The sequence below is a fragment of the Oryzias latipes genome, chromosome 5, assembly GCF_002234675.1.
Source record: "Oryzias latipes chromosome 5, ASM223467v1".
In the NCBI taxonomy this organism is placed as follows: domain Eukaryota; kingdom Metazoa; phylum Chordata; class Actinopteri; order Beloniformes; family Adrianichthyidae; genus Oryzias; species Oryzias latipes.
In genome coordinates, this window is record NC_019863.2 from 435501 (window position 1) to 460570 (window position 25070).

Consider the following 25070-nt stretch of genomic DNA (forward strand, 5'->3'; position numbering starts at 1 on the left):
TTAAATGAGGCCCATGGTGGTTTCTATATGTCTTACATGGCAGTCTGGCCAAGTGCAATGCCTCATGGTAGTATTTATAACAGCTCTTCTCTATTCACAATTTTTATGCTTATCATCAACTCCGTGTGATATTCAACTGAGAGAACCATAACTCTGCAGGAACACAGAGTCATGGTGTCCAACGTCTACTGTGACGAGCATGGAGATGTCTTGTAAAGATCCGTTTCACCATGTTGATAGGATCTATGCTCTGCTAAAGTAAATGTGGTATATTTCTGTGCCTTTTAATTCAGTCACTTACAAATCTAAATCCATAAAAGGTGACATTTTCAAATCAGTTCAGCATGTTATCAGTAGCAGGTAAATGGTTGACTTTTTTAGTCCAATGTTACAAATTTAAGGGACCAAATCAACTTTTTGAGCTTTTCAGTGTTTTATAATGTTCATTCCTTACTAGAAACATCCCCAGTGGTATTATTTAACCATTCAAAAATTTCTGAGTATTCCTCTAAAAACCTGCTCTCTGAGCACCAGCCCCTCCCATTCATGAAAATGAGCTGGTTCTCACATTGTGACATCACAAAGTGAGGAACAGCCCCTTCCAGGAAGAGTCTGCGCTGCCAGCCCCGCCCCCAGACTAACACACACGCCCATTTTCTCAGTGGAGCTAGCGGTGATCAGCTTAACGCTTTCAGTTTAGATGAACAATATGTTCATCCATCTTTGTAAAAGTTACGATGTTTTTTTTTTTTTATGGGAGAAACTCAGACACGCCACCAAGGCCGACTCTGGGATGATGTCATGAAATTGAGTGAAAGGAGTGAAAGGCGGAGCCTCAGAGATCGAGTCGTTTTACTTCCGGGCGGCAAAATAAAATGCGAAAAATGCGAATATTTCATCAAAAATTGCTCTTGAGTGTGCCAAAGGTAATAAATGATCATATATATGGATATAGTTTACTCTGAAAGGCTTGAGAAAAGCATGATGAGGGCTGCTCATTACTGGTCCTGGAGATCTACCACCCTGCTGTTTTCCAGCTCTCCCTGCATTTCTTACTACTGATTACCTGGACCAGGTGAGTTCATTCAGGCATGTGTGGAGTGTGGAGACATGGGATTGATCTGGAAAACAGTCAGGGTGGGAGATCTCAAGGACCAGGAATGAGCAGCCCGGATAGACCCTTAAACAGCACTACAGTTAGAAGATTTGTCCGCACTCAACTTTGTCACATGGATAGGCGTGTTGTTGGTAGCGGTGGAAAGAGGCTGAAGGTTTTAGAACCAGGGGTGCTCATTACGTCGATCGCAATCGACCGGTCGATCTTCAAGGACATGAGGGTAGATCGCAGGCCAGCAAAGATAAATAACAAAAAAATAAAGGTGTACTTCTAAAAAATCCACCAGCCAATCAAAATCCTCACTGAGAAGTACGGGACTTGATTGACATGTGGATTGGCCAATCGGACATCCTCTGATACATATGCCACTGCACATGCGTGTTTAAAAACACTGAGCGCAACCTCTCTGTCATCAGAAAGTCCCTTTCTGCCCCGCAGCATGTCAAGTCCCTGGCAGAAGATCACTCCGGAGAAACAGAGTGATTATTGAAGCCGCCCCGTGTCTCCTCCTGCTATCGCCTCTGCAGTTCTCGCCCGATAAATACGAGCTCATTAAGGAAGCTGTTTTTTACGTGGAACGCGCTTCGTACGGAGCCAGCAGCGCCTTTGAAATGCCATGATGCTCCCCCTACTGCACGGTTAACAGAGCGTGACGTATGATAGTCGCTGCTTTCTGTCTTTGTAATAAAACGCCTCATCTGTTAATACAAAAGTATCTTTGTGTAATCTTACTGTGTAGTTTTTAATCATCAGTATATAAACAACAATGTTCAAACAAACATGTAACTAACAAACATGTGCTATAGTGTTCATATATATATGTATATATATATATATATATATATATATATATATATATATATATATATATATATATATATATATATATATATATATATATATATATATATTGTAGCGTTTCAATGAATGCAGACGCTGGTTTCACCATAAACTCCTCATTTATTCCGAACACTCGGTTACTGTCGGCCGTAACCACGCCGTACAAAAACAGGGACAGGCTTCCCACCCAAAAAAACGAGCTTCCCTCCTAGTCTCGCGGCTCTTCCTCCCCTCTCCCGCCACGCCCACCGTTCTCCACAATCAACAGAGCAACCCAGCATCCAACAAAACACCAACGAATGAACAGAACACGGGGATGCTACACTGTCTCCCCCTTACAAAGTCCCTCGTCCCGAGGGGCCGCAGAAAAAGTCCTTGAGGTGGCCTGGAGGCTTTCTCTGTCTCTGAGGCCTCCTTGGAGTGAGAGTTTGGGGTTGTGCTCGTGTTTCTGGGACCTCCAGCTGAGGAGCAGGGGTAGAGTCCAGGGAAGGGGCAGAAAGAGAAGGTTGTAGAAGGGGGCAAGAATGTACGTCGGATGGGGGTGTCACATTTCTTGGAGGATGTTTTGGGGGTCCAGAAAACTGCTGAGGTTGAGCATCACCTCTATAAGGGGCAAGCCGGTCCAGGTGGAGAACCACCCGTCTTCCCCTAGGTGGGAGTCGGACCCTATATACTACCTCACCCAGCACCTCCAACACTTCACAAGGCCCAACCCAGTGGCAGTCAAGTTTGGGGCACCTACCCTTCCTCCGTTTAGGACTGTACACCCACACTAGGTCCCCAGCTTTAAAGTCTCTTCCTCTGGCCCTCATGTCATAGTTCCGTTTCTGTCGTACACCCGCTTTCTGTAGCTGATCACGAGCAAATGCATGGGCAGAGTCCATCCGGTCCTGGAGTCTCCTGGCATATTCCGGTCCTGGTGGAACTGCTGGTGTGTCTGGGGTTTTACCAAAAGCCATCTCGGCTGGTGTCCGTAGCTCTCGTCCCAACATCAGCAGAGCAGGAGTGCACAATGTAGAATCCTGCACAGCAGACCTGTAGGCCAAAAGAACAAGGGGTAAATGACAGTCCCAATCCCGTTGGTGTTCAGCTGTGAGGATGGCAAGTTGTTTTGCCAACGTTTTGTTGAACCGTTCGACCAATCCATCGCTCTGGGGATGCAAAGGTGTGGTCCGTGTCTTTTGTATGCCCAGCTGCTTACACATAGCACCAAATACTGCAGACTCAAAATTTCTGCCTTGATCGCTGTGGATGATCTCCGGTGTTCCAAATCTGGCAAACATCCCAGCCACCAAAGCATCTGCTACAGTCTCTGCTTCCTGGTCTGGTATGGCGTATGCCTCGGGCCATTTTGTAAAATAGTCCATGGCTACGAGAACATAGCGGTTGCCGTGGTCTGTGCGGGGAAAGGGGCCCATAATGTCCACAGCTACCCTCTCCATTGGGGCGCCCACAGCCAACTGCTGGAGCTGGGCACGTGACTGATCTGACGGCCCTTGTATGCTGTACAGAGATCGCAGCGACGGCAAAAGTCTTCGACATCCCTCCTCAACCGGCCCCAATAAAACCCTTGTCGGAGTCGTCGAAGAGTTTTTGAAATTCCGAAATGGCCAGCTCCTGTAGTTCCGTGACAGGTTTTTAGAACAGATTGTTTCAGGGAACTGGGGACCACAATCTGCCACCTCTCCTCCCCTGTTGCTGGTTCCTTCCAGGCTCTCTGAAGCACCCCGTCCTTCAATCGTAGGGCCCCGAACTTTTCTAACAGTCCTTTGGTGGTTGGTGAACACCCAGCTACCTCCTCCCACTTTGGTTTCTGCCCAGCCTCCGCCCACCGCAGCACAGGTTTCAGGTCAACATCCTGTTCCTGTTGTGCTCTCCATTCAAGGGGGCTGACGAGTTGTATTGCCCTGCAGATCGGGTCATCACGGTTGTCCACGGGGCCCAGCTCCTCAACGCAGAGCTCTGTTTCCCGGGTCTCCCTTTTTTCACAGTATCCGCACCCAAGAGGGCCACAGGGCCGCCGGGACATGGCATCAGCGTTGGTATGGTGAGCTCCTGCTCTGTACTCCACTTTGAAGGTGTACGGTGCCAACTCCTCCAGCCAACGTGCAATCTGTCCTCGGGCTTTTTCGCGCCGGCTCTGGCTGCCTCGCTGAAGCCGGCATCAGCAGCCATCTCCCTGGCTGTTTGTCTCAGACGGGCTACGTGCTCCGCAGCGTGGCTCAATCCTACCAGATGTCCAGACAGACCAGCGCGATCATCGTGCGTCATCTCCTCCTTAATTTTGGGACGAGCGTCGGGTTTTCCTCGCGGCGTCGCCATCTTCTCCGCTGACTGAGTTGCAATGCACGGCAAGCCCTACCAGACTAGCGGTGAGGTGAGTCAGAACTCAGAAGTTCTCCTTTTTTTTGTTTGATTGCTTTCACTTCTGACACCAATGTAGCGTTTCAATGAATGCAGACGCTGGTTTCACCATAAACTCCTCATTTATTCCGAACACTCGGTTACTGTCGGCCGTAACCACGCCGTACAAAAACAGGGACAGGCTTCCCACCCAAAAAAACGAGCTTCCCTCCTAGTCTCGCGGCTCTTCCTCCCCTCTCCCGCCACGCCCACCGTTCTCCACAATCAACAGAGCAACCCAGCATCCAACAAAACACCAACGAATGAACAGAACACGGGGATGCTACAATATATATGTATATGTATATATAATCTATTAAGTAAAAGAAAGTTATATAAATATTTTTTTATTTAATAGATTTTATTTAGGTTTTAAAAGGTTTTAAAGAGGTTTTAAGAGACATGTTGGAACAACAAAAAACATTTTATGTTGAAATGATGAATAAAAAAGAGTCAAACTTCCTGTCATTTACAAAAATGGTTTTGGATTCTGTCAATACCAGAATTGATGGTGTGAGAAAAGATGTGCAGGAGATGAAGAGCAGCCTTCAATTTTCTCAGGGTCAAATTGATGATCTGAGGGGAATGGAGAAAAAGGTTGCCTCATTTGAATCTCAATTGCAACAACTGCCTACCCAGAGCTTTGACAAGACTGACATTTCTGATATGTCTACCCAAATTGACTCATTAGAAAACCAGAGTAGACGAAATAATGTCATTATTGACGGACGGGCTCAAGACGCTGCCTGTGAGTCCTGGTTACATTCTGAAAAGAAAGCCAGGGAATTCATCAGCAACATGCTGAAAAGAAAGACAAAGAACGTATCCTACCAAAGGCTAACGCTCACCTGAAAAACTCTGGCATCTATGTCAATGAGGATTTCTCTGATGGTATCAGAAAGAAGAGAGCTGAGCTACTACCTGCAATGAAGCAGGCCAGAGAGAGAGAGGAAACTTTGCTGTCATTAGCTATGATAAACTCATAGTTTAACCCCGTCAACAACAGCAGACGGAAGCTAACAGCAGATTTTAAACTGTCCTGTCCTGCTAGAATAAACCTACCGCCAAGGATTATGTTTTCATCTGTCTTATTCTGACTACCCACGACAATGAATTGTGGGGCTCCTCTGCACTGAGTTTTCTACTTGAGCATGACCCAGACCAAAACTGTATTTCTCAGATTAAAGAAAATACTTTTGGTACGTCTGAATACTATTGTGAAAGCGTATTTGAAAATCGTACTAATTCTTTTGCGACTAGGAATCACTTCTCTCTCCTACACATCAATGCCGTTCTAAAAATTATGATGTATTATCTGCTTGTCTTGTAAATCTTGATTTTAGCTTTGATGTAATTGGATTAACAGAAACTTGGCTTACTGAAAATATAGCAGATACCTTTAACATCATGGATTACATGCATGTTTATAGATGTAGAAAAGGAAGGGAGGACGGGTTTTCTTGTTTTTAAACTCTGGCTTACAATTTAAAGTAAGATGTGACATTGAGGAGCTTTTTGATTTTGAAACAGAAGTTGGAGCCATAGAAACAAAGTTCTTTATAATCAATTCTATTAATAGACCGCCTAATTGTAATTTGACTGAGTTTGTTGCTAATATTTCTAATGTATTGGACCTAGTTTCTAAAGAGGGAAAGAAGTGTTATTTAATGGGTGATTTTAATATTAATCTGTTTAATTATGAAACAGATTTAGCAATCAAAGAATTTCTTTACATCATGTATTCTCATAGTTTTTATCCAATGATTACAGTCCTACTTGAGTGACAAATACTGTAATTCAGCAACCCATAAGATAATATCTTCACCAACATACTATGAAACCTGGGGTGTTGTGCATGGACGTGGCTGACCACTGCCCTATTTTTTTCACAAAACATGTACTGAGATTAGACAAAGCAGCCCTGTGTCGGAAAGTATTGAATATAGGAGGAATCTTACTGAAATGAATAAAATTAAATTTAGAAATATAGTCAGTCAATTGCAATGGACTGAGCTGTATCAGCTATAAGATCCCCAAAAAGCTTTTACTGTCTTCATGAAAATTATTTCAGAGGTTTACAATTGCTGTTTTCCTCTTCAGCCTGGGCCTCATAAGGCCAAATGTTCAAAACCATGGATCACTTCAGCTTTGATAAAATCCTTGAAGACCAAGCATAAGTTATATAAAAATACCTGACTTGTCCTACACTCAAAAAATATAGAAACAGGTTAAACCATTTCATAAAAGGAGCAAACGTTCACTTTTATAATACAAAGTTAGCCCAGCGTAAAAACAATGTTGCCTGCCTTTGGAAAACTATCAACGCAATACTGAATAAAAACACTACTAAAAAAACAGCTATCCAATGAATTTCATGTTTATGATAATTTGTTTCAGCCCCTCACCAAATTGCTGCAAAATTTAACTCATTTTTTTCTGAGACAGTTCACTTGGTTATGACAATATTGATAGTAATTTGTTAAAATCAATCTATCTCTCTGCCCCATGCCGGTCCTGCTGGCCCTGGCCTGGGTGGCGGATGTGATCGCCCGGGGGGCAGTTGTTCTCTATCTGCTGCCATGCGGGTGTTGGGGGGGTTCTGGCTGCCGCTGCTGCTGCGGCGGGGGTCTTGGTGTGGGGATGACTGGGCACTCTCCCTCCTTCTTTTCACATTCCATCATCCACTTTAGAAGAACATAAAGATTCACTTGAGCACAGATGTTAGCTCACGTTTGCACAAATAGTTTGCGTGATTGAATGAAATGTTTCACACTAGTTGGTTTGAATGTATAGGTATGCGCGTGTGTGAAAATTATTTGTATTGTCTACTTGTTGACAGGTGAACGTTTTTGGAGCCAACAGGTATACATAGCCAACAAAGAAGTGGGATTCCGACTTGTTGGTGGTGGTGGGGTTCTGGTCCGGGCTCCAGGGGTTCTATGGGGCAAGGGGCCTGGGGTCTCCATTATCCAAGTCTGGAATGCTGCCTGGGATGGAGTGGATGGATGGATGGATGGATGAATGGATGGATGGATGGATGGATGGATGGATGGATGGATGGATGGATGGATGAATGGATGGATGGATGGATGGATGGATGGATGGATGGATGGATGGATGGATGGATGGATGAATGGATGGATGGATGGATGGATGGATGGATGGATGGATGGATGGATGGATGGATGGATGGATGGATGGATGGATGGATGGATGGATGGATGAACAATGTTTTTACTGAGATTAAATGACATCATGAAAATTAGGAACAGTGAAAATGGGCTTTGTTAATGAAAGTAAATGTGGTGCCAACATTTGTCTTCCTCTTGGGTCTCTTAGCCGGCTGGCTGTGACTTTACCCACCCACCTGTGGATCCTGTTGAGAGGTCACAGCCGGCCTGCACTGATTAACCACACTGCATTTAAGACCACTCTGTGTCTTCAGTGTTGGCTTGCCTTGTATATGCTGAAGTTCATTCTAGCTGTGTAGTTCATCCGTTTTGGCTTCATGCTTTTCTTAACTATATGTGCAGTGAATTTCTGTTAATAAACTCTTGGAACTCTGTTACATCTTCACCTGTGGTTATTCCCTTTATCTGGTCTCGCCTGCTTGCCTGACCATGACAACTTACTCAGATCTCTTTAGCACCTTGTTGGATCATAAATTGACTGACAGAAAGGCCTTAACAAATCAATGTATTTATTTCTGATCTGCTTTTCTTCTTGTGTCTCTCATTTGCAAGCTTTGTCAAGGACAAGAGAAGTTGGGTCAACACAATGAAGACAAAATAAGTCAAAAACCTTGAAAGGTTGCCAGTTCAGAGACTCCCTGAAGAGAGTGTAAGCCTTTGAGAAACTGTACTTTTACATTTTTGAAGCACAGCAGAGTGAAAAAGGGGTATTTTCCATTTGTGTACATGTCTAGAAACTGGAAAAGTATTGTGACATCTCACTGAAGTCTCCCTGGAAAATTGAAAAGGCAGTGCATTGCAAGAACTTGGTTTGATGAAGTCAACACACTCAGTAACCTCTAGTAACATGATAACTGCACTATTTTGGTCAATTTTGCTATCTAGAAAGAAGAGTAACATACTTTTTTGCTGAATTTAAATGACTGTGGTTCAACACTGAGCTGGCCCATCCCTCTGAATTATAACAGTTTTACTTCTGTGCAAAGACTATTTACAGCAATAAGAGGTTTGTGGAAATCTTTGATCATTATGAAATGCCTTTGTGGGACAAATGGGGAAATGTGTACAAGATAGCCTGCTATAGCCTACTATGATTTCTGAAGCTGTTGTGCAGCTCTCTGTGTGCCTAACTGTATGTTTTAGCCATCCAAATTTGGGAGGATGTAAACTCCAAACTACTTTTATGTTTACAGACTTGTTTAACATGTGTTACAATGCTTTACCTGTGTCTGTGCTTTTTTACTCCCTGTAATTTTTTAACACATGCTCCAGTCTGAACTATCCAAACTGGTGAAAGCTGCTTTGTCTAAATGATTTTTAGATGCTGCAGGCTTTTTTGTGGCTGTAAATGATTAGCTTCAGTTCCCCCAGCATTTTGACAAAAGACGTTTAATCTTCAACTTACGTACATTTGTCTAAGAATTCAACAGAATATCTCCACGATGGCGCCGTGTTTTTAGAGTTTATTGCAAACTGTTGACATTTACAACATTGTAAAAGGCACTGATAACATTTTCAAAGAATAAACTATGAAAACTGGTAGTGGAGTACTTGTGTTTATTTGACAAAAAAACAATGCAAAATATATCAAGAAGGAGCATCAAAAAACACTTGGACCAGACATGCAAAGGATCATTTTTTCTTAATTTGTTTTGTTATATATTTTGTTCTAAACCAACAAAATACAGATGTGTATCCTCCTTCCTCCTGTGTTGTGTGTTGGACTACAGGGGTTTGCTGGAGCCTATCCCAACTACTTCAGGGTGAAAACCGAGAGCACCCCAGACAGTTCATCCATGTGCTGCATGCACAGACACACACAGACACACTTACATTCACTTCCAACAGATCATTTGGGACACAGGTCTCAAACTCCAGGCCTCCAGAGTCCTACATCTTTTTCCAACAAACCCACCACTGAAGCTCCTTATTGGCTAAACACACTTGATCCAGGTAACCAGCAGCAGGTGATGCAGGATTTCTTAAGACCCTCCAAGATGTCGGGCCCCAAAGCCTGGAGTCTGAGAGCTCTTATTTAGAGTCACCAATGACTCATGAAGCATGTTTGTGGGCGGTAAGGGGAAGCCACGGCACCCAGAGAAAACCCACACAGGGAGAACATGCAAACTCCACACAAAAAAGAACAAGGAGTTCTTTAAAGACTTGACTGACAAAAACAGTTCAGAGGAGACATCAAGATAGCAGAAAGAATAATAAACGGTTCAAGGTAAGATAAGAACAGAGGTCCCATGAGATCAGGATTTGCTTTCCTTTATGTAGAGACATCTGTAGTTTTTCAGTTCAGGAGAGCGTTTTTGAAGAAGTTTCAGGAGATAATTTATTTACAACCCGTATAATGATTCATCTCATTTGAGTCAACTTTGCTTCAAATAGGTTGCTCAGTTAGAGATGCACCAACTTCATCCCTGAAGTGACAAGAAGACTATGAAATGGGTGCAGCTCAAACAAAATCAGCAAAACTGGCAAAATATCAAGAGGCTTCAGACGGTCAGCAAGAGTGAGTATAGCATGGATCAAACATTACAATGACTAACACTTTTTTACTCCATTATCTAAATAAAATATATCATACAATGTGGATCTGCTAATGCTGTTGATGTCAACTACAAGATAAAGCCAACCGCAGGTAAGAATGTATGCAGGCCATAGAAACACAGTTAAAAATGTGCTGCTCTACATTTACATTGTTTTCTGTTGCAATAAATACAATAAAAAAACTGCAATGCAAGACAGAATTGAAACTTGTTTTTACACAAATGTAATGCTTTTTCCCTAAATGTCCCAAACACTGCAATAGTTTGTGTAATATTAATTATTTTCCAATAATTTACCAGAAAACAATCTGATGAAACTTTAGACTTTATGTCAGTCGATATCTCATCATGCTCTACAAAACTATCAACAGAGAAATTCCTAAAGATAAAAATCATTTTGTAAATGGAATGTATAATTTTCATTTTGTGTATATGTTGTATATTAATACACAACCTGTGTATTGCTTTCTTTCTTTCTTTCTTTCTTTCTTTCTTTCTTTCCACTTTTTCATTTTCTGATTCAGAGGGAAGTTTTATTTTTGAAACCTACCAAATTCTGTTCACCACATCCGCCTGTCTTGCCACGACGCGTGACGTGTTTGGAAAGTTTCTGTGGGGAGAAAAGAGTGAGTGTGGAGACCAAAAAGAGCCTTCAACTTCAAAGTAACATAAAGCTGCTGTTTCCAGACAAAACCGGGAGTCTTCTTTGACGTATAAATTTATGGAGACAGTTGTTCCCGCGGAACAAGTTGCTCTGCATAATACGCGGTGACAGATAGTTTGAAGGTTGGGCTTCTTCCTCCTGAAGTCAATAATTAGTTCTTTGATCGTGGAGACGTTGAGGACCAAGTTGTTTTCTGCACACCACCCCACCAGCTTGTGGACCTCATCCCTGTATGCTGTTTCATTTCCACCAGAGATGAGCCCCACCAGGGTGGTGTCGTCTGCAGGCTTACTGACAGTGTAGTCTGGGTGGATGCTGACACAGTCATATGTATGTATACAGGCTGCACAGAAGGGGTCTGAGCGCACAGCCTTGTGGTGAGCCAATGTTGATGCTGAGAGCTGTGAAGAGATGCGGACCCACTCGGACTCTCTGAATACGGTCAGAGAGGACATTTCTGATCCAACACCAGTGTCCAGCAGTTTATTTGTCCGTCTGTCTGGGAGTATTGTATCAAAGTCAAAGAAGAGCAGCCTAGCGTCGAACCCCTGCTGTTCCAGGTGGGAGATGGCGGCGTGGAGTGCTTAGACAATGGCATCCTCTGTTGATCTGTTAGGTCTGTATGCAAACTGAAATGGTAATGGTAAATGGCGTATACTTTTATAGCGCTTTTCTACCTACAAGGCCCAAAGCGCTTTACAGTCACGGACCCATTCACCCAGTCACACACATTCACACACTGATGGCGGCTCTGCTGTCGAACACTGGCGCCAACCTCCCACCAGAGGCAAGGTGGGGTTCAGTGTCTTGCCCAAGGACATTTCCACTCATGGGAATCAAACCATGGGTCAAATGCCGGTGAGAGACAGGACATGATGCGCCGTTGAACCAGTTTCTCAAAGCACTTCATGATAACAGGAGACTGGTCGGCAATCATTGACGTTGCTGATTGAGGTATTTTTTGGGCAGCGGGATAATTGCGGCTGACTTCAGGCATGGTGGGATGAAGGACTGGGACAGTGATTTGTAGAGGATCTTGGTAAAGACCCCAGCCAGCTGGTCTGCACACTCCCTTAGAACCCTTCCGGTCACTCTATCTGGTCCAGCAGCCTTCCTGGGGTACACTGTCTTCAGTGTGCTCTTCATCCCGTGCTCTTGAACCTTGCTGCTGAAGTTGACACAGTCACAGCTTGAGCTGTGGCTGCCCTGGGCCCTCTTTCCCTCTTGTAGCGTGCAAAGAAATGCTTCAACTCCTCTGCAAGCCCAGCGCCGCCCTCTGCAACGTAATAGTAATCAAATGTAACTTCCAGTTGGATGGAGTCGGAGCTCAGAGGTTTTTTTCCGCTGCAGACATTTTAAACCTGCTGGTCGCTACACTGACATGAATCAATTCAAACCTGTTTGATTTTAGCTGCTTTGCTGCTCCTTCTGGGTTTTACTCTGAGAGAAACGGGCCAGGATGGTTGAAGTCTGCAGAATCCCGGTTGAACTGAACTGATGCAAAGTCCAAAGTCAGTGTCCGTCTCCAGGTTCCGTCAATACAAGACAGAGACACCTGTTTGTTTAGAATCTGGACTAATCAGCAGCTGTTTGATGGCAGCTTTGTCACGCTAAACTGAAACTTATGAACGCAAAATCAAAAACTGAGGAAGAGTGAGATGTGACACAACACGTGAAAACACACATTTGTGTGCAAACAGCAAAAATATTTTTTGAAAGCAAAAAATATAGTTTTTGAAACCAAAAAAGGTTTTTCAACGAAAATGTTTGTGTTGGGAAAGCAAAAATAATTCTGAAAAGCAAAAAAAAAAAAAAAACTACGTTTATGAAAGCAAATATTTAATATTTTCCTTTGCTTCTGAGAAAATTTTGTTTGCAATGTATTGGCATTCATATTTCATAGAAATAAATCTTCCCAAAATGCTCCACATCTTTCATCAACTCCATCATATGAAACTGTTTTAACCTTGATTGATTTATTTCGACCTACATTTTACTAAATATTGATCATTGTTAACATTTTATAGACCTTTGATAACTGAAAACTGTCATAATAACAGTAGTAGCTAAAGAGTCATTAGAGACGAACGAAAGGCTCGAGCGTCGTGAAAGATCCTCGCTTTATGACCATATATGGATACAGGAAGTGACGCAAACTATGGAGTACTCCAACTCAATCGAATCTTTCACTGGTCAGTGTGAACTGCTAAAAACTATTTAATTGAGGTCTATACCTCCAGATTTTTATTAGTTATTCACTTCAATACTCCCTTTTCGAGCACTGATTCAATGACGCAACGTAAGTTATTTGTTTATGCTTGAGTATCGTGACGTAGAGGTTCAAGATTCCTTTTCACGTCCTGCTGAGTTCGCTAGCGTGTGTAAAAGTTGCTAGCGTGCCTTTGTGACGGGCTGTGACCGGCGTGGGGGAGTTTAGGTCGTCCTGGCTGTAGATATGACACACAGACGGGTCCGTTTCTGCCGTTAACTGTGACTAACGGACGGGGAAAACGGGGTTTCCTGCAGCTTCACAGGGAGCCACGGGGTGGCGCCATTTCACTCGTTTTGTTGAGTCGTTGAAGTTTCTTAAGGCTTCACGGTGAAAATTGGAGGTTATTTGACAGCTCCTGGTAAACAAATTAGAACAAATTTAAGCCAAGTTGACATGAATATGACATTTATATCTTGTTTTGAAAGCCGGCCCGCTGACGTAGGTCTGCGTAGAGATGCTAATTTGATATTTATTGAAGTTGAAGTTGTTTTGAAACCCGGCACGCTGATGTAGCACGTTAAGTTTGCTGAGTTTATATGTGTTTTTTAATGATTTGAATCCTGACACGCTTACATAACATGCTTGGTTTGATGAGTTCATAATTTTTGTAAGTTTTTTTGAAACCTGGCTCGTTTATGTAACATGAAAGGTTTATTTATTTAGATGCCAGCATGACTCACCTTTGATGATCAGGACATCATCAAAGATGAGTTGCTGATTCATCTTATTGAAAACATCGCCTCAAACAAATGTCAGAAAGACTTTACAAGTAAATAAAATGACTGTTATAAAATAATAAAAACACTGTTAACTTACTCCTGACAGTCACGCCAAAGAAATATAAGACCATATCAGTCAAGAAACTCCAACTCCCATGATGCATGCTGCAGGGTTGTTAGTTTGAACCCTCAGAATTGTTTATTTTTTTCAGTTGACTGTATAAGGGAACTGGACTGACTTCCAGTCAATGAAGTGCAGGAAACAGGAAGTACCAAACAGGAAGAACCCGCTGGTTCCAAGAAGTCAAAATCACATCTGAATTCCCGCCCTAACCCCAAACTAGGGTTGTGCCGATCGTCCATCGTGATGGGTGACTGACATCCCGATGGAGAGACACCATCGTGATGCCACGCCCCCGCCACGTTGCGAGTCGACACCATAAGCCGCGGTTACATGTACAAAATATCTTGATGGGATCAATGGTCGGATTAGAATCCAACCGTGTACATGGGCCTAGAAAAATGTTTTCTAAAACGTTCACTAAGGTCGGAATAAATCATTCGCACATGCGCAGTAGGGTTTGAAAACCGGAAGGGTATATAAATTCCGCCGAGCGGCTTTTTTTTTTCAAACTTTATTGAATGTAACAATTCAATGCAAAACGATGGTAAACAGCGCCGAGCGGCTATATACATTGACATGTCAACTCGGTAATATACGAGACGATCTTCTAAACGTGCTTTTAATAATGTTACGGTTATTATGAAACACCTGTTCGCTCATCATTTGAATTTTAATACGTATGGTCAGTGCTTTTTCTGAACGGAGCCGGAAAGAAGCCAGGATTAGCAGTATGCTAACACGGGCTAACAGCATTAGCTTTGGGTGGCGCTGCACGTAAACATGTGGGAATAACATCAGCCTTTATTTAGTCGGGACACAACTGGAAACACAAATCCACGTCATTGTTTTAATGTTTTCTAAGGACTGAGCGACATTTCTGCTTTGAAGCTCAAACCCTTGTGTGTCTGCTGACGATCCGAGCTGTGCTCAGAGACACACTTTTAGACCCGGTTCTGAGTTCGGTAGCTCGTACCCCTAGAGCTGCGGGACGGATCGCAGTCTTAAATCTCCCACACATACCGCTCATATAACAAAGCACCCCTCTCCCTTCCCATCAAACACAAAGCTGGAAGTCCGCGCTCCGCCGGTCCACTTGACTAGTTAAGTGCGGGAGCGGACCATTTCTTTTCTAGTTTGTCTGTTACTTTTTTTGTTAATGTCACTTCCCTCCGTTTATACTGGATCATCGCAGATTAGTCATTAGTTGGGAAATAAAATTAAAATAAGTAAAATAACGAATACCCCCCCCCCCGACGATGTCATCGTCCATCCCGATGGTTGACAGCAAACATCGTCAACGGCCAATTTAGGGGACATCGCCCGACCCTACCCCAAACTACTAAAAAGCTGTTATTTGTCATTTTCAAAAGTAATTCAGTCTCCACGGTCAATACTTTTTTTTTTAAATGGCAGATATGACATCATTGATTTTACCAAGTTAGAATCTAATTGATATGACAGTTTTTTGACGATTATTTATGATCCACTGTCTTCTGAAGATATTAACGTTGATGGTTAATTCAAAAATACATTTAAATACATTTTTCTGGCAAAATGTGTTCCGATGCAATGCATTGTGGTCTATATTCGCTGATCTAGTGAGCATCGATGCACAGTGGTTTTTCTAGGGCCCTGGATTCTGGAATGGTAGATTCGGACAGCACTAGAAAATGGAGAACGCACTATAGAGTGAGTAGGGAAGGAATTCAGACACAACCATTGGCTTCCACAAAGAAACAAACAGCTGTTATTCAGTCAGTAGAACTTTTCCTGCTCTGCTACTTTTTTAACACGTTCTTTTTTTTCTCATTATATTTTCCAAGTTATTCAAATGATCAACTGACAAATCAGATGTCTGGATAAAAGTTTGCTCTCTGGTCGAACATTCGAAGAGTTTGATCGACTGATTTTCCGAGCCAGCTTTCAGTGGAAGGGGTGTGGACTTCCAACGAGCTCACTCCCGATTGACAAGAGTGGTTGCCGTAGAAATGACTCAGAATCAGGACCAATCACTGCTTATTGTCAATGTCTGGTTCCAACGTGGTGACGTCTGTATTTGCTTTGTCTTTGAGCTGGAAGTTAACCATTTTCTACGGGTGATGTCAGACTTGCTCAGTCCAGTTTTTTTATGACTTCCTAAACAAAGAAAAACAAATAGTTATTAAAAATATATATATGTATATATATATATATTTTTATAACTGCCTCGGTAATGGCCTTACATTTGTGGCTGCCTTGTTGCCTGGAGGGACCACAGTGACCCTCTCCGTCGACACACACAGACAGACAAAGAAAAGATAAAATACCTGTTCCTTCTTTAAGAGACTTTCATTAGAGAAATGAATGCAAAATCCTCCGGAAGCATATTTGTTTCTCTGACCATGGTTGTCAAAGCAACCATTTTTCTCTTATCAACCATGAAACAGAAAGTAGTGTAATGACAGAGTTAATTATTTTTATAATGAGGTGTTAAGATCTAACAAACACTATAAACATTAGATAATATTTTAAACATTAAACCGGAACTTGGATGTAGTTTTACACCTTCAGTTTCTGACCATGTTACCCAGAGGCCCTAAAACGAGCACTTTGTCGACAGATAAAGACTAAAATTACTGATCGGCCTGTAAAATATTTGAGACCTCGGATGCAGTCCTACAGTGTTCTGCTCAGCCCCACTCAAGAAATCAAATCAAGCTTTATTTATGAAAAAAGTGCTACTTATTCATTGCAGCTCAAAGCGCTTCACAATTTAATAACAGACAACATAATACAAAAAAAGAGAAAGCAACCCACCCCTTGCCCCCCCAGTCACACATACAGGTGACAAATGACCCATGAATAAACACATGACCCCATACACCATGCATACAGGCATGTAAACAGGGCTAGAATTATGAAACAGTCTTGGCCCTAAGATAAACTATTCAAGCAGGTATTTCTCTGCACGAGACATGTTCTCTCTTTAGAGGAAAAGATTTTAGACTTAACTCCTGTTTCTCATCAAACTTTGGGGGGAAATTGAATTTATTCAACTGTAACAATAAAGGGATTGAGCAAGTGGACTTGAGATTCTCACAGAAAGTTTCCTCCCTTTTCTGTTTTTATTTTGTTTTTTTTATAAGACTAAATCGTTACTCAACGTCATCAGTTGTAAATTAAAAAGAAATTACATAAGAAAAGTTTATTACTTTATCTTTGCTCTCCTCTGTGACCGTACTACAGTGTGTTAGTGGCTTATGAAAAACGATAACAGATATTGGTACAGACCTGCTCCCACAATGCACTTCCACCAAGTTGTGATGTAACAGGAAAAATGCTTATACAAAAAGTATTTTTTAATAACACATGCTTATTGTTGTCATCTTTTTACCTGTGCTTTTTAAATACTGGTAAATTATAATTTTTAAAAAACATAAAATAAGAATTGTCCTCAATTTTTCACTTGAGATATCTTTGAATCTTCTCTATACATTTGCATTATTTTCTACCTTTATGTTGAAATCATTGTTTGGATCCTACACGTGTCAGATTTCACACAAAGAGACGTAGATGTTTTATCCCAGACAAAGACACCAAAGTCATGTTCAGTCATGACCGCCAGTGTTTGGTCAGAGATGTGTCAGAACTGGTGCGTCTGTATGAGGAAAGGGAAATGGAATTGACTTGATGCACTTCAGGCATCAGGGTTGTTGCTCAATGCCGTCTGTGCAGAGTTATCTAACTCCTCCATGCAAAGGCACAGCTAGCATGGCGAACAGGCAGGCTGCTGTGTTTTCCACTGGAACAGGCCCCGCCTTAACTCCATCCTTCAAACAAAGTCCCGCCCCCATTCCTGCTGTCCAGCCTCTCTTCCCCCTTTTGTCACGCCGCTCAGCTCTTATAAACTACCACTTAGAGGCTGACTCAGTGACTAGTCAAGGAAGAACTTTATGCTGGTGCCATTTGTGGAGCTGAAGGTGCCGTACACTTTTTTGTTTCATTAGATGAGTTTAGTTTGACAGAAGCAGCTGTTGCCATTCTTTACAGGTACTTCCACTTCCCTTTTCATTGACAATCTTTCAGTTTGCTACCTTAGCGATAGCTGAAGCTTTATCTGGGTTAAAGGTGACTGGGAAAGATGTGTTTCTTTTGTTTAGCGTAACCTCAGACTGCTCAGTAAACACTTCAAGGGTAAAAATATTACCTGGTTCTTTAAAAATGGATTCTATTAAAAGTGGACACGAACATGTATTTTCTGTTGCTCTCGGAGAATGTGTGTCAATTGTAGTACTTTATGAAAAGGCTCTCCTGAGTTTTTTTACTCCATTTTTTGGGGAAAATACTAAAAAGAATATATAAAAAAGGTTTCACTGTATCTTGAAATTGTAAACATCTGTTTAATGTAGTTCACAACAATTTCACACAGCGTGCACATTGTGCAGGAGGATACAGTCAGCAAGCAAGAATGGAGAGAAAGGAATCTAGGTCACAAGTGGGAAGCTTTGCCAATTTTCTAAAAGTGCTTCAGAAGGGGGGCAAAATTAATGTAAAGTTCTTGGCAGACAGTTTGATCCCGTCAAGAGAGGTTGTAGTGAAAAAACAAAAACTGATAGTGTGGGTCTCACAAAGCCCCCAAACATTGTAGGGTTTCCATGACAGCTGATCAGTGGCATCACTGAAAAACTTTAACAAATTCACCACAAAAAACTTTTTTCTTCTTCTATTTTTTATTGCATTTGGTGAGTGATAAACTCATTTGTTAAAGAGTTCAATTTGTTTGCTATATAAATCAATAATTACAACCTTGTAAAAAACTTCATTGATGACTTCATTGATGACATAATTTAACATTCATGCAGATAGAAGACATCTGGGTCCAGTTGTTCAAATCTATTCATTCTTTATTGAAAAGGATGACATTTATTTTGAGGCAGAGTTTTGGGGGATTTGAGGCTAAAGTTTATCCTCCTATGGTGATGCAATTCCAGGAAAAGAGTCCAGAAAAGCCTCAGTGAAGTATTATTGATCATCTATTGGTTCAGACATTTCCAAAAGGTTTCATGCCTGCCACCCGAAAATGAAAAATGATCCCAAATTTAAAGGGTTCCTTCCAAACAGCTGCCAATTATTATGGGATTAGAGGTGGCAGCAGGCTGCCAGACACCCCCCGTTGTCAAACTTTGCTTTGCAGGACTCAGAGAAATTCCAGAAACCAAAGAGCTGCTGCTCCGAAGAAACCACTAACTCGCTCATGTTCCACCAGCTTTTACATCACAGCAGAATTAGACTCATAATGATAATCTGAGCGACGAGGTTTGCTAGATATGATGTCATCTCTCCTCACATAATCAAGCTATGTGACATGCAGTCATAAATTGCAGCAGTTAGGATGTTGGCTGAAGTTCGTAGAATTCATAGAACCTGAGTGTTAATTACAGCAAACTGCAGATATTTAAATATCCTGATATTTGATAGGGAAGCATTATTATTCATCTATTAAAGGGCCTATACCACGCTAAATCCATTTCTGAGCTTTTAAGTGAATCAAAATGTTCTTTCCTCATGAGAAGAAACCCAAAGAGGTCATTTATATCTGGGTCAGAAAAGAACTCAATAAAAGAACTCATGTTTAATTAAAAAAGAAGTTCTTTTGTGTGCCAAAGGTAATATTTTATCATATAAATAGATATTGTTTACTATAAAAGACTTAGCAGTTGCATGTATAGGACCTTGAAGTATCTGTACTTTTTGCTAGTTACTTTATATCTTCTCCAACTTTGACTTACATGTCAAGGTTTGCTCTGCAGTTTAATAGCCTCCATAAACCTGCAGCATTCAGATTTTTACCATGAAGTACTCTGTGAATCTCCTCTTATCCATGACTGTGTTCCCTCTTTGTAATAATGATCATAATGGATCTCATTCACACCCATCTGTTAAAATGTTTTATTCCAGTTTATATGTAGCCTTTTTATTTTATTAGTAATTTCATCCCACATGAAACTCTTTTTATAACTTCTAACCATACGGTTATTTTTTTTAATTGATTACCAATCCATTTCAAGGTTGTACTTAATCATATTGTCTATGTGGCAGCAGATTTTTAAAGGTGTAAATGACTGTCTGGCTCTTGTTCGGTGCAGTTTGTCCTCCTGTTTTCTTATGAACTGAGTGACAGTCTGTGTGGGGAATGTGGTTTTCAGGTCCACCGGTGGACAGTTCTGCTGCTGCACACATCCTTTCCAGTCGACTCGCTTCACTCCCACATCACTTTTGAGGCATCAGCCGCACAAAAGCTACATTGATGAGAAGAATTATCCGACTGATAACCTAATTCAGAACGACAGCTGGCTGTGAGCTGACAATGACCTTTAAGAGACTGATTATAGTGTTGCACATTTGCATTACTGTTTAATAGGACTGACCAAAAACTAAAAGGTAATTGTCTAAATCATCAAAATTGTACAGTGAATAAAAATAGGCAGTCACATTCCTCTGCCCCACATCCGCCCCTAAATTCGACATTGACAAAGAAAATACAAACTGCGTTCACGCTGGAGGGGAACCGTAACACAGATCAGGATCACCAACAAATGCTGGGCTTTTCTGGAACAGGAAGAGTTGTGTTGCACTGTGCTATTGTGTAGTGCTGTGATTCATCTGAACAAATACAGTAAAAAAGAAATCTTCTGAAAATTAGAATGTTCCTGCTCATATTTTCATGCAGATCATGTACAGGATGTTGTTTATCATGACATTTTGAAGTTTTTATTCTTACATAACGATAACTGAGCTAACTTCACCACATCCGGGGCACTTTGACTCAAGGTTTGTTCAGGTGGATCAGAGGAAAAACAACGTTAGGGGTATAATTCTAACATGCCACTCTGTTCTTTACAGTGTTATGGAAAAGATCCCCGGTTCAGAGGTCCAGGTCCAGATGGACTTGGGAACAGCACATCCTGCTCCCTCCAGAGGACAATGGTCAAACAAAATGGAGTTCCTATTGGCGGTTGCAGGACAGATCATAGGCCTTGGAAACGTGTGGAGGTTTCCTTACCTGTGCTACAAAAATGGAGGAGGCGAGTCCCGCTATAGCTAAATGGAAACCCACACAGAGACCGCCATGTTTGTGATAACGTGTTGAACAAAAACCCAAAGAAATGCCTTTCAACAACATTATTTTATTCCAATGGATGTGGGTCACCACCTAAACATCTTGTGCTCCTCAGGTGTGTTCTTCATCCCGTATATACTCTTCCTCTTTACTTGTGGCATTCCCTTGTTTCTGCTGGAGACAGCCCTTGGCCAGTATACCAGCCAGGGAAGCATCACCTGTTGGAGAAAGATCTGTCCATTATTTGAAGGTGAATGTCCAGTCTTTTGGTGTCCAGCTCTGCCCGACCCGATGGGCCTCGTGGACTCAGACACTCATCCACTGGTTGTTTGATAAAGATAGATGATGGACATAGCTGTGTTTATATGGACAAAAGTAATCGGATAGAACGCCTGATCAGAAGAGAAATGCGTCATGTAAACACGCCGTTCTGAATAGTCTGTCCCGATCAGACTCGTTTAGATCAAAATTTCTTTCCGATGGAGATAGGTGGGTTATGCCGATTGTAGATCCGATTGTTGTTCATGTAAACGGTTCATTCCGATCATGGGTCACTACTGCTCTGGTTTACGTCACACATAGACGGTGCTGTGTTTCAGAGAAAGCTTTGGAGCTCAAACAGGACCGACCGGATTTGTGTTTCCTGTCGTGTCCCGACAAAATAAAGGCTGATGTTTTTCCCACATATTTACGTGCAGCCAAGATGCAGATTGCAGAATTTCCCGCATGGATTTATGTTCATCCAAGGCTAAATGTTGTTAGCCCGTGTTGGCCTAACCCTTCTTCAACTTCTACCAGCTCCGTTCTTCTAGAAAAAAAAGCACTGACACACGGATTAAAAATAAAATGATGAACTAACAGGCGCTACATAATATTCATAACATTAATAAAGCACGTTTAGAAGATCGTCTCGTTTATTACCGAGCTGCTGCATAAATATATATGACAGCTCAGTTTGTTTACTGTGGGACTCATTTCCTCTTCCGGTTTTTCCAATACTACTGCGCATGTCCAATGATGTATTCTGACCAAAAGTGTGACCATGTGAACGTTTGTTCTAATCAGAAAAAGGTTTCCTGATCCCATGTACACGGTTGGATTCTAGATATCAAGATATTTTGCACACGTAACCGCGGCTATAGTGATAATTGATACTTCAATTAAACATTTCAGTAAACTTAACACATCAAACACAAAATGCTCTCAGATTCACAAAACCTCCATCATAAAAAGCTACTCTTAACATAAATGGTTTGGTTTCTGGATGTGGAGTAGAATCAGACCAAATAGAGATGCAGGTGTGAGATCTTTTTCAGTGAGGTGAGCCAGGCGTTTGTTGTTGTCATAGGCACGTCTGACCCGGGTGGAGACACTCCAAAACGCTGAGAAACTCGCTGAACGTGACAGTAAAAATATTTAATAAAAGTTTATCAAATTTGGAGAGTTTAATTATATTTTAGTAAGTATCATTTATTCTAAAAAATCTGTCCAACTGGATAGTGGAAGTAATGTGCGACACTCTTGGTGTTATGCAAGAGTCACCAGCTGACAGGCTGGACTGGGGAGAAGGAATTTTGGCAGAACTGATGGTTTTCATCTTTTTCAAAGTCACAAACAGGACTAAATTAATACCAGATGTAGTTTTCAAAAACATGCATGTCTTGATGGCTTTGATTGCTCGTCAAAAGAACATAAAGAAGGATGACTTATTTGTGATAAACTTCAGGCACAGCTGGTCCAGGGAGGTTTAAACAATTTATGAATGTGTTCCCAAACTTTATTGACTTTAGCTGCACAAATCATTTTTTTGATGATAAAGCGTCTTTGCTCAGCCCTCCAACATTACAAAGACTCTAATCAGCCTGAGGTCAATCAGGTCCGTTCATTCAAGCTGCAAGTGGACGTTTAGCTTCCTGAGGAGTTTGACTGGCACCTTTGTTAAGCACATTAACTCCACTGGTTGACTGATCAGCACCATCATGGAAAAGAAAAACGTTTGGAAAGGTTTCCAATATTTGGCAGAAAGAAAAGGAGAGTCATGAACCTCTGTAACATTTTAGATTGTAAGTCAGCGCACTAAACTTTACACATGTGACTTAATCTGTTTGTTTTTTGCAGGGATTGGTTATGGAAGCCAAGTGGTTGTTTCATACTCCAGTATGTACTACATCATCATACTGGCCTGGGCATTCCTGTATCTATTCTCCTCTTTCAACGCAGAACTTCCCTGGGCGACGTGCAGTAACAGCTGGAACACCGGTAACTCTGATGCAGACTTCCTAAAGGCTAAACGCTGACATTACATTGTTTTTAAATCTATACGTTTCTGCATTAAAACAACTATTTCATATGAAGTAGGGCTGCACGATATGAGGAAAATGTGCGATTTTAGTGATCAATATTGCGATGACGATATAACTTGAACAAAGAGCAAAAACAACAAAAACATTTCCATTTCGCTGCAAAAGTTTATTTAAACAAGAGTCAAAATACCTTAAATAATTCTCCGACTGACCCTCGTCTAATTAGGAGGGCAACATCTAACATAAAAGCTCCATCTGATTGGCCAAATGCATAAAGGGATTAATTCAATAGTTCGAGTTGCCATGGAGATTGTTTTAGCACATTTAAGCTTTACCTTTAATTGCGATTTTTGCCGACTTTTGCGATATGGATATTGCGCAGCTTGAAATCGCGATAACAATAAATTTGTGATTCATTGTGCAGACCTAGTATGGAGAGATTTTTATGTTTCGAGCAAAAAAACATTTTTGTGGGCTCAAAAATTATTTTGCACTTGAAACAGAAAAATGTACTTGAAACTCCAAAAAGCGTTTAGACAAAACAATTGTGTCTCTTGTGTGCTGGAAACAGAGCAGGCACGGCGTCACAAATGTGCCACATAAGCCAGCCAATCGCAGACATGAAGGTTGATGCTTATTGGTCAGAAATTCTTCTAATCATGCTCAAACCTGATCCAGTCCACAAATGAAATTGTATTGATTGCCGTTTTCTTTAGTTTCTAGAGTAAATAGTTTTGTGGGCACAGATTTTTGAGTTTCAAGTACAAAATCATTTTTTGAGCACACACATTTTTTGACGTTTTTCATTCAAACAGTGAGTGTTGTGCTGGTAATAATGGCACCAAGACAACTCATTTAAGTGTTGTATGTTTTCCTTTAGCATGCAATAAATCCATTATTCTTGACTAACTTGAGGGTGGAAGTAAAAAAACAAAAACCTCAAATAAACAAAGTAAAGTTATTATGTAATGAGCAAAGTATCCTACAGTCAAATTCCAGTTTCCAGACATATTCCTAGACGGTTTCTGCCGTAAACACTCTTCCTGATTTGTTTTCCCCGGTCACTGAACCGTTCATGCTGTCACTGGTTGTGAATCTTTGTTCATCCCTAAACTGAAATACTTTGTGAATGTGTGTGTTTGCAGCACAGCGATCCTTGTTTAGTTAAGACTGATTGGATTTCATAGAATACGCTGATTATTCCAGATCTATCTGTCAAAATATTCTCAACATTTCAGATAACTGCGTGGAGTTTCATCAAAGTCTTGAACCTTTTAACACGACTTTGACTGAAAATGCAACATCACCAGTGAGAGAATTCTGGGAGTAAGTAACAAAAAAAGACTAAAACCTTTATATTTTCAGGGGAAATTGTGATTTTTGTGTGTTTGTGTGATTCACAGGAGGAGAATTCTGAACATCACAGGAAACATCAATGAGCTGGGCAGTGTTCGGTGGGAGCTGGCTCTGTGTCTGCTCTTATCCTGGATCATCTGTTACTTCTGTGTGTGGAAGGGAGTGAAGTCTACTGGAAAGGTGGAGCAAGGCTTCTGTTTGTTTCTAACATTCACACTTCTTCATGTTTCCACTGAAAGCTTGGATCAACACGGCGTAACCACGTCTTCCCTTTCATGTTTGTGAATTCTTTACATTCAGAATCATTTATTATGAATATAAAAGATCTTTTAACTGGAATGCTGTCATTAATGACCATAAGTAAAACGGATTCAGCCGTTTGACCCAAAGAAGTGACTTCTAAGGATCTGATGTCATTTCAGCTGCA

General features: G+C 41.4%; 1 protein-coding gene across 6 annotated transcripts in view; it reads left to right on the forward strand.

Annotated features, from left to right (window-relative positions):
* The first annotated feature begins 12888 nt into the window (after positions 1 to 12888).
* Positions 12889 to 25070, forward strand: part of LOC101167601 (sodium- and chloride-dependent GABA transporter 2) — a 30964-nt gene continuing 18782 nt past the window's right edge. The window contains exons 1-6 of one of the 6 annotated variants that reach the window (XM_020701433.2): positions 12889 to 12962; positions 20768 to 20949; positions 21100 to 21234; positions 23103 to 23243; positions 24526 to 24613; positions 24691 to 24823. In XM_020701433.2, coding sequence (XP_020557092.1) covers positions 12904 to 12962; positions 20768 to 20949; positions 21100 to 21234; positions 23103 to 23243; positions 24526 to 24613; positions 24691 to 24823 — 738 coding nt within the window. In that variant the 5' untranslated portion in view covers positions 12889 to 12903. Of the gene's footprint in view, positions 13070 to 17763; positions 17915 to 20767; positions 21235 to 23102; positions 23244 to 24525; positions 24614 to 24690; positions 24824 to 25070 lie in introns of those variants that run through there. The other 5 variants (XM_023954678.1, XM_011494607.3, XM_020701434.2 and 2 more) reach the window with 5 other exon arrangements.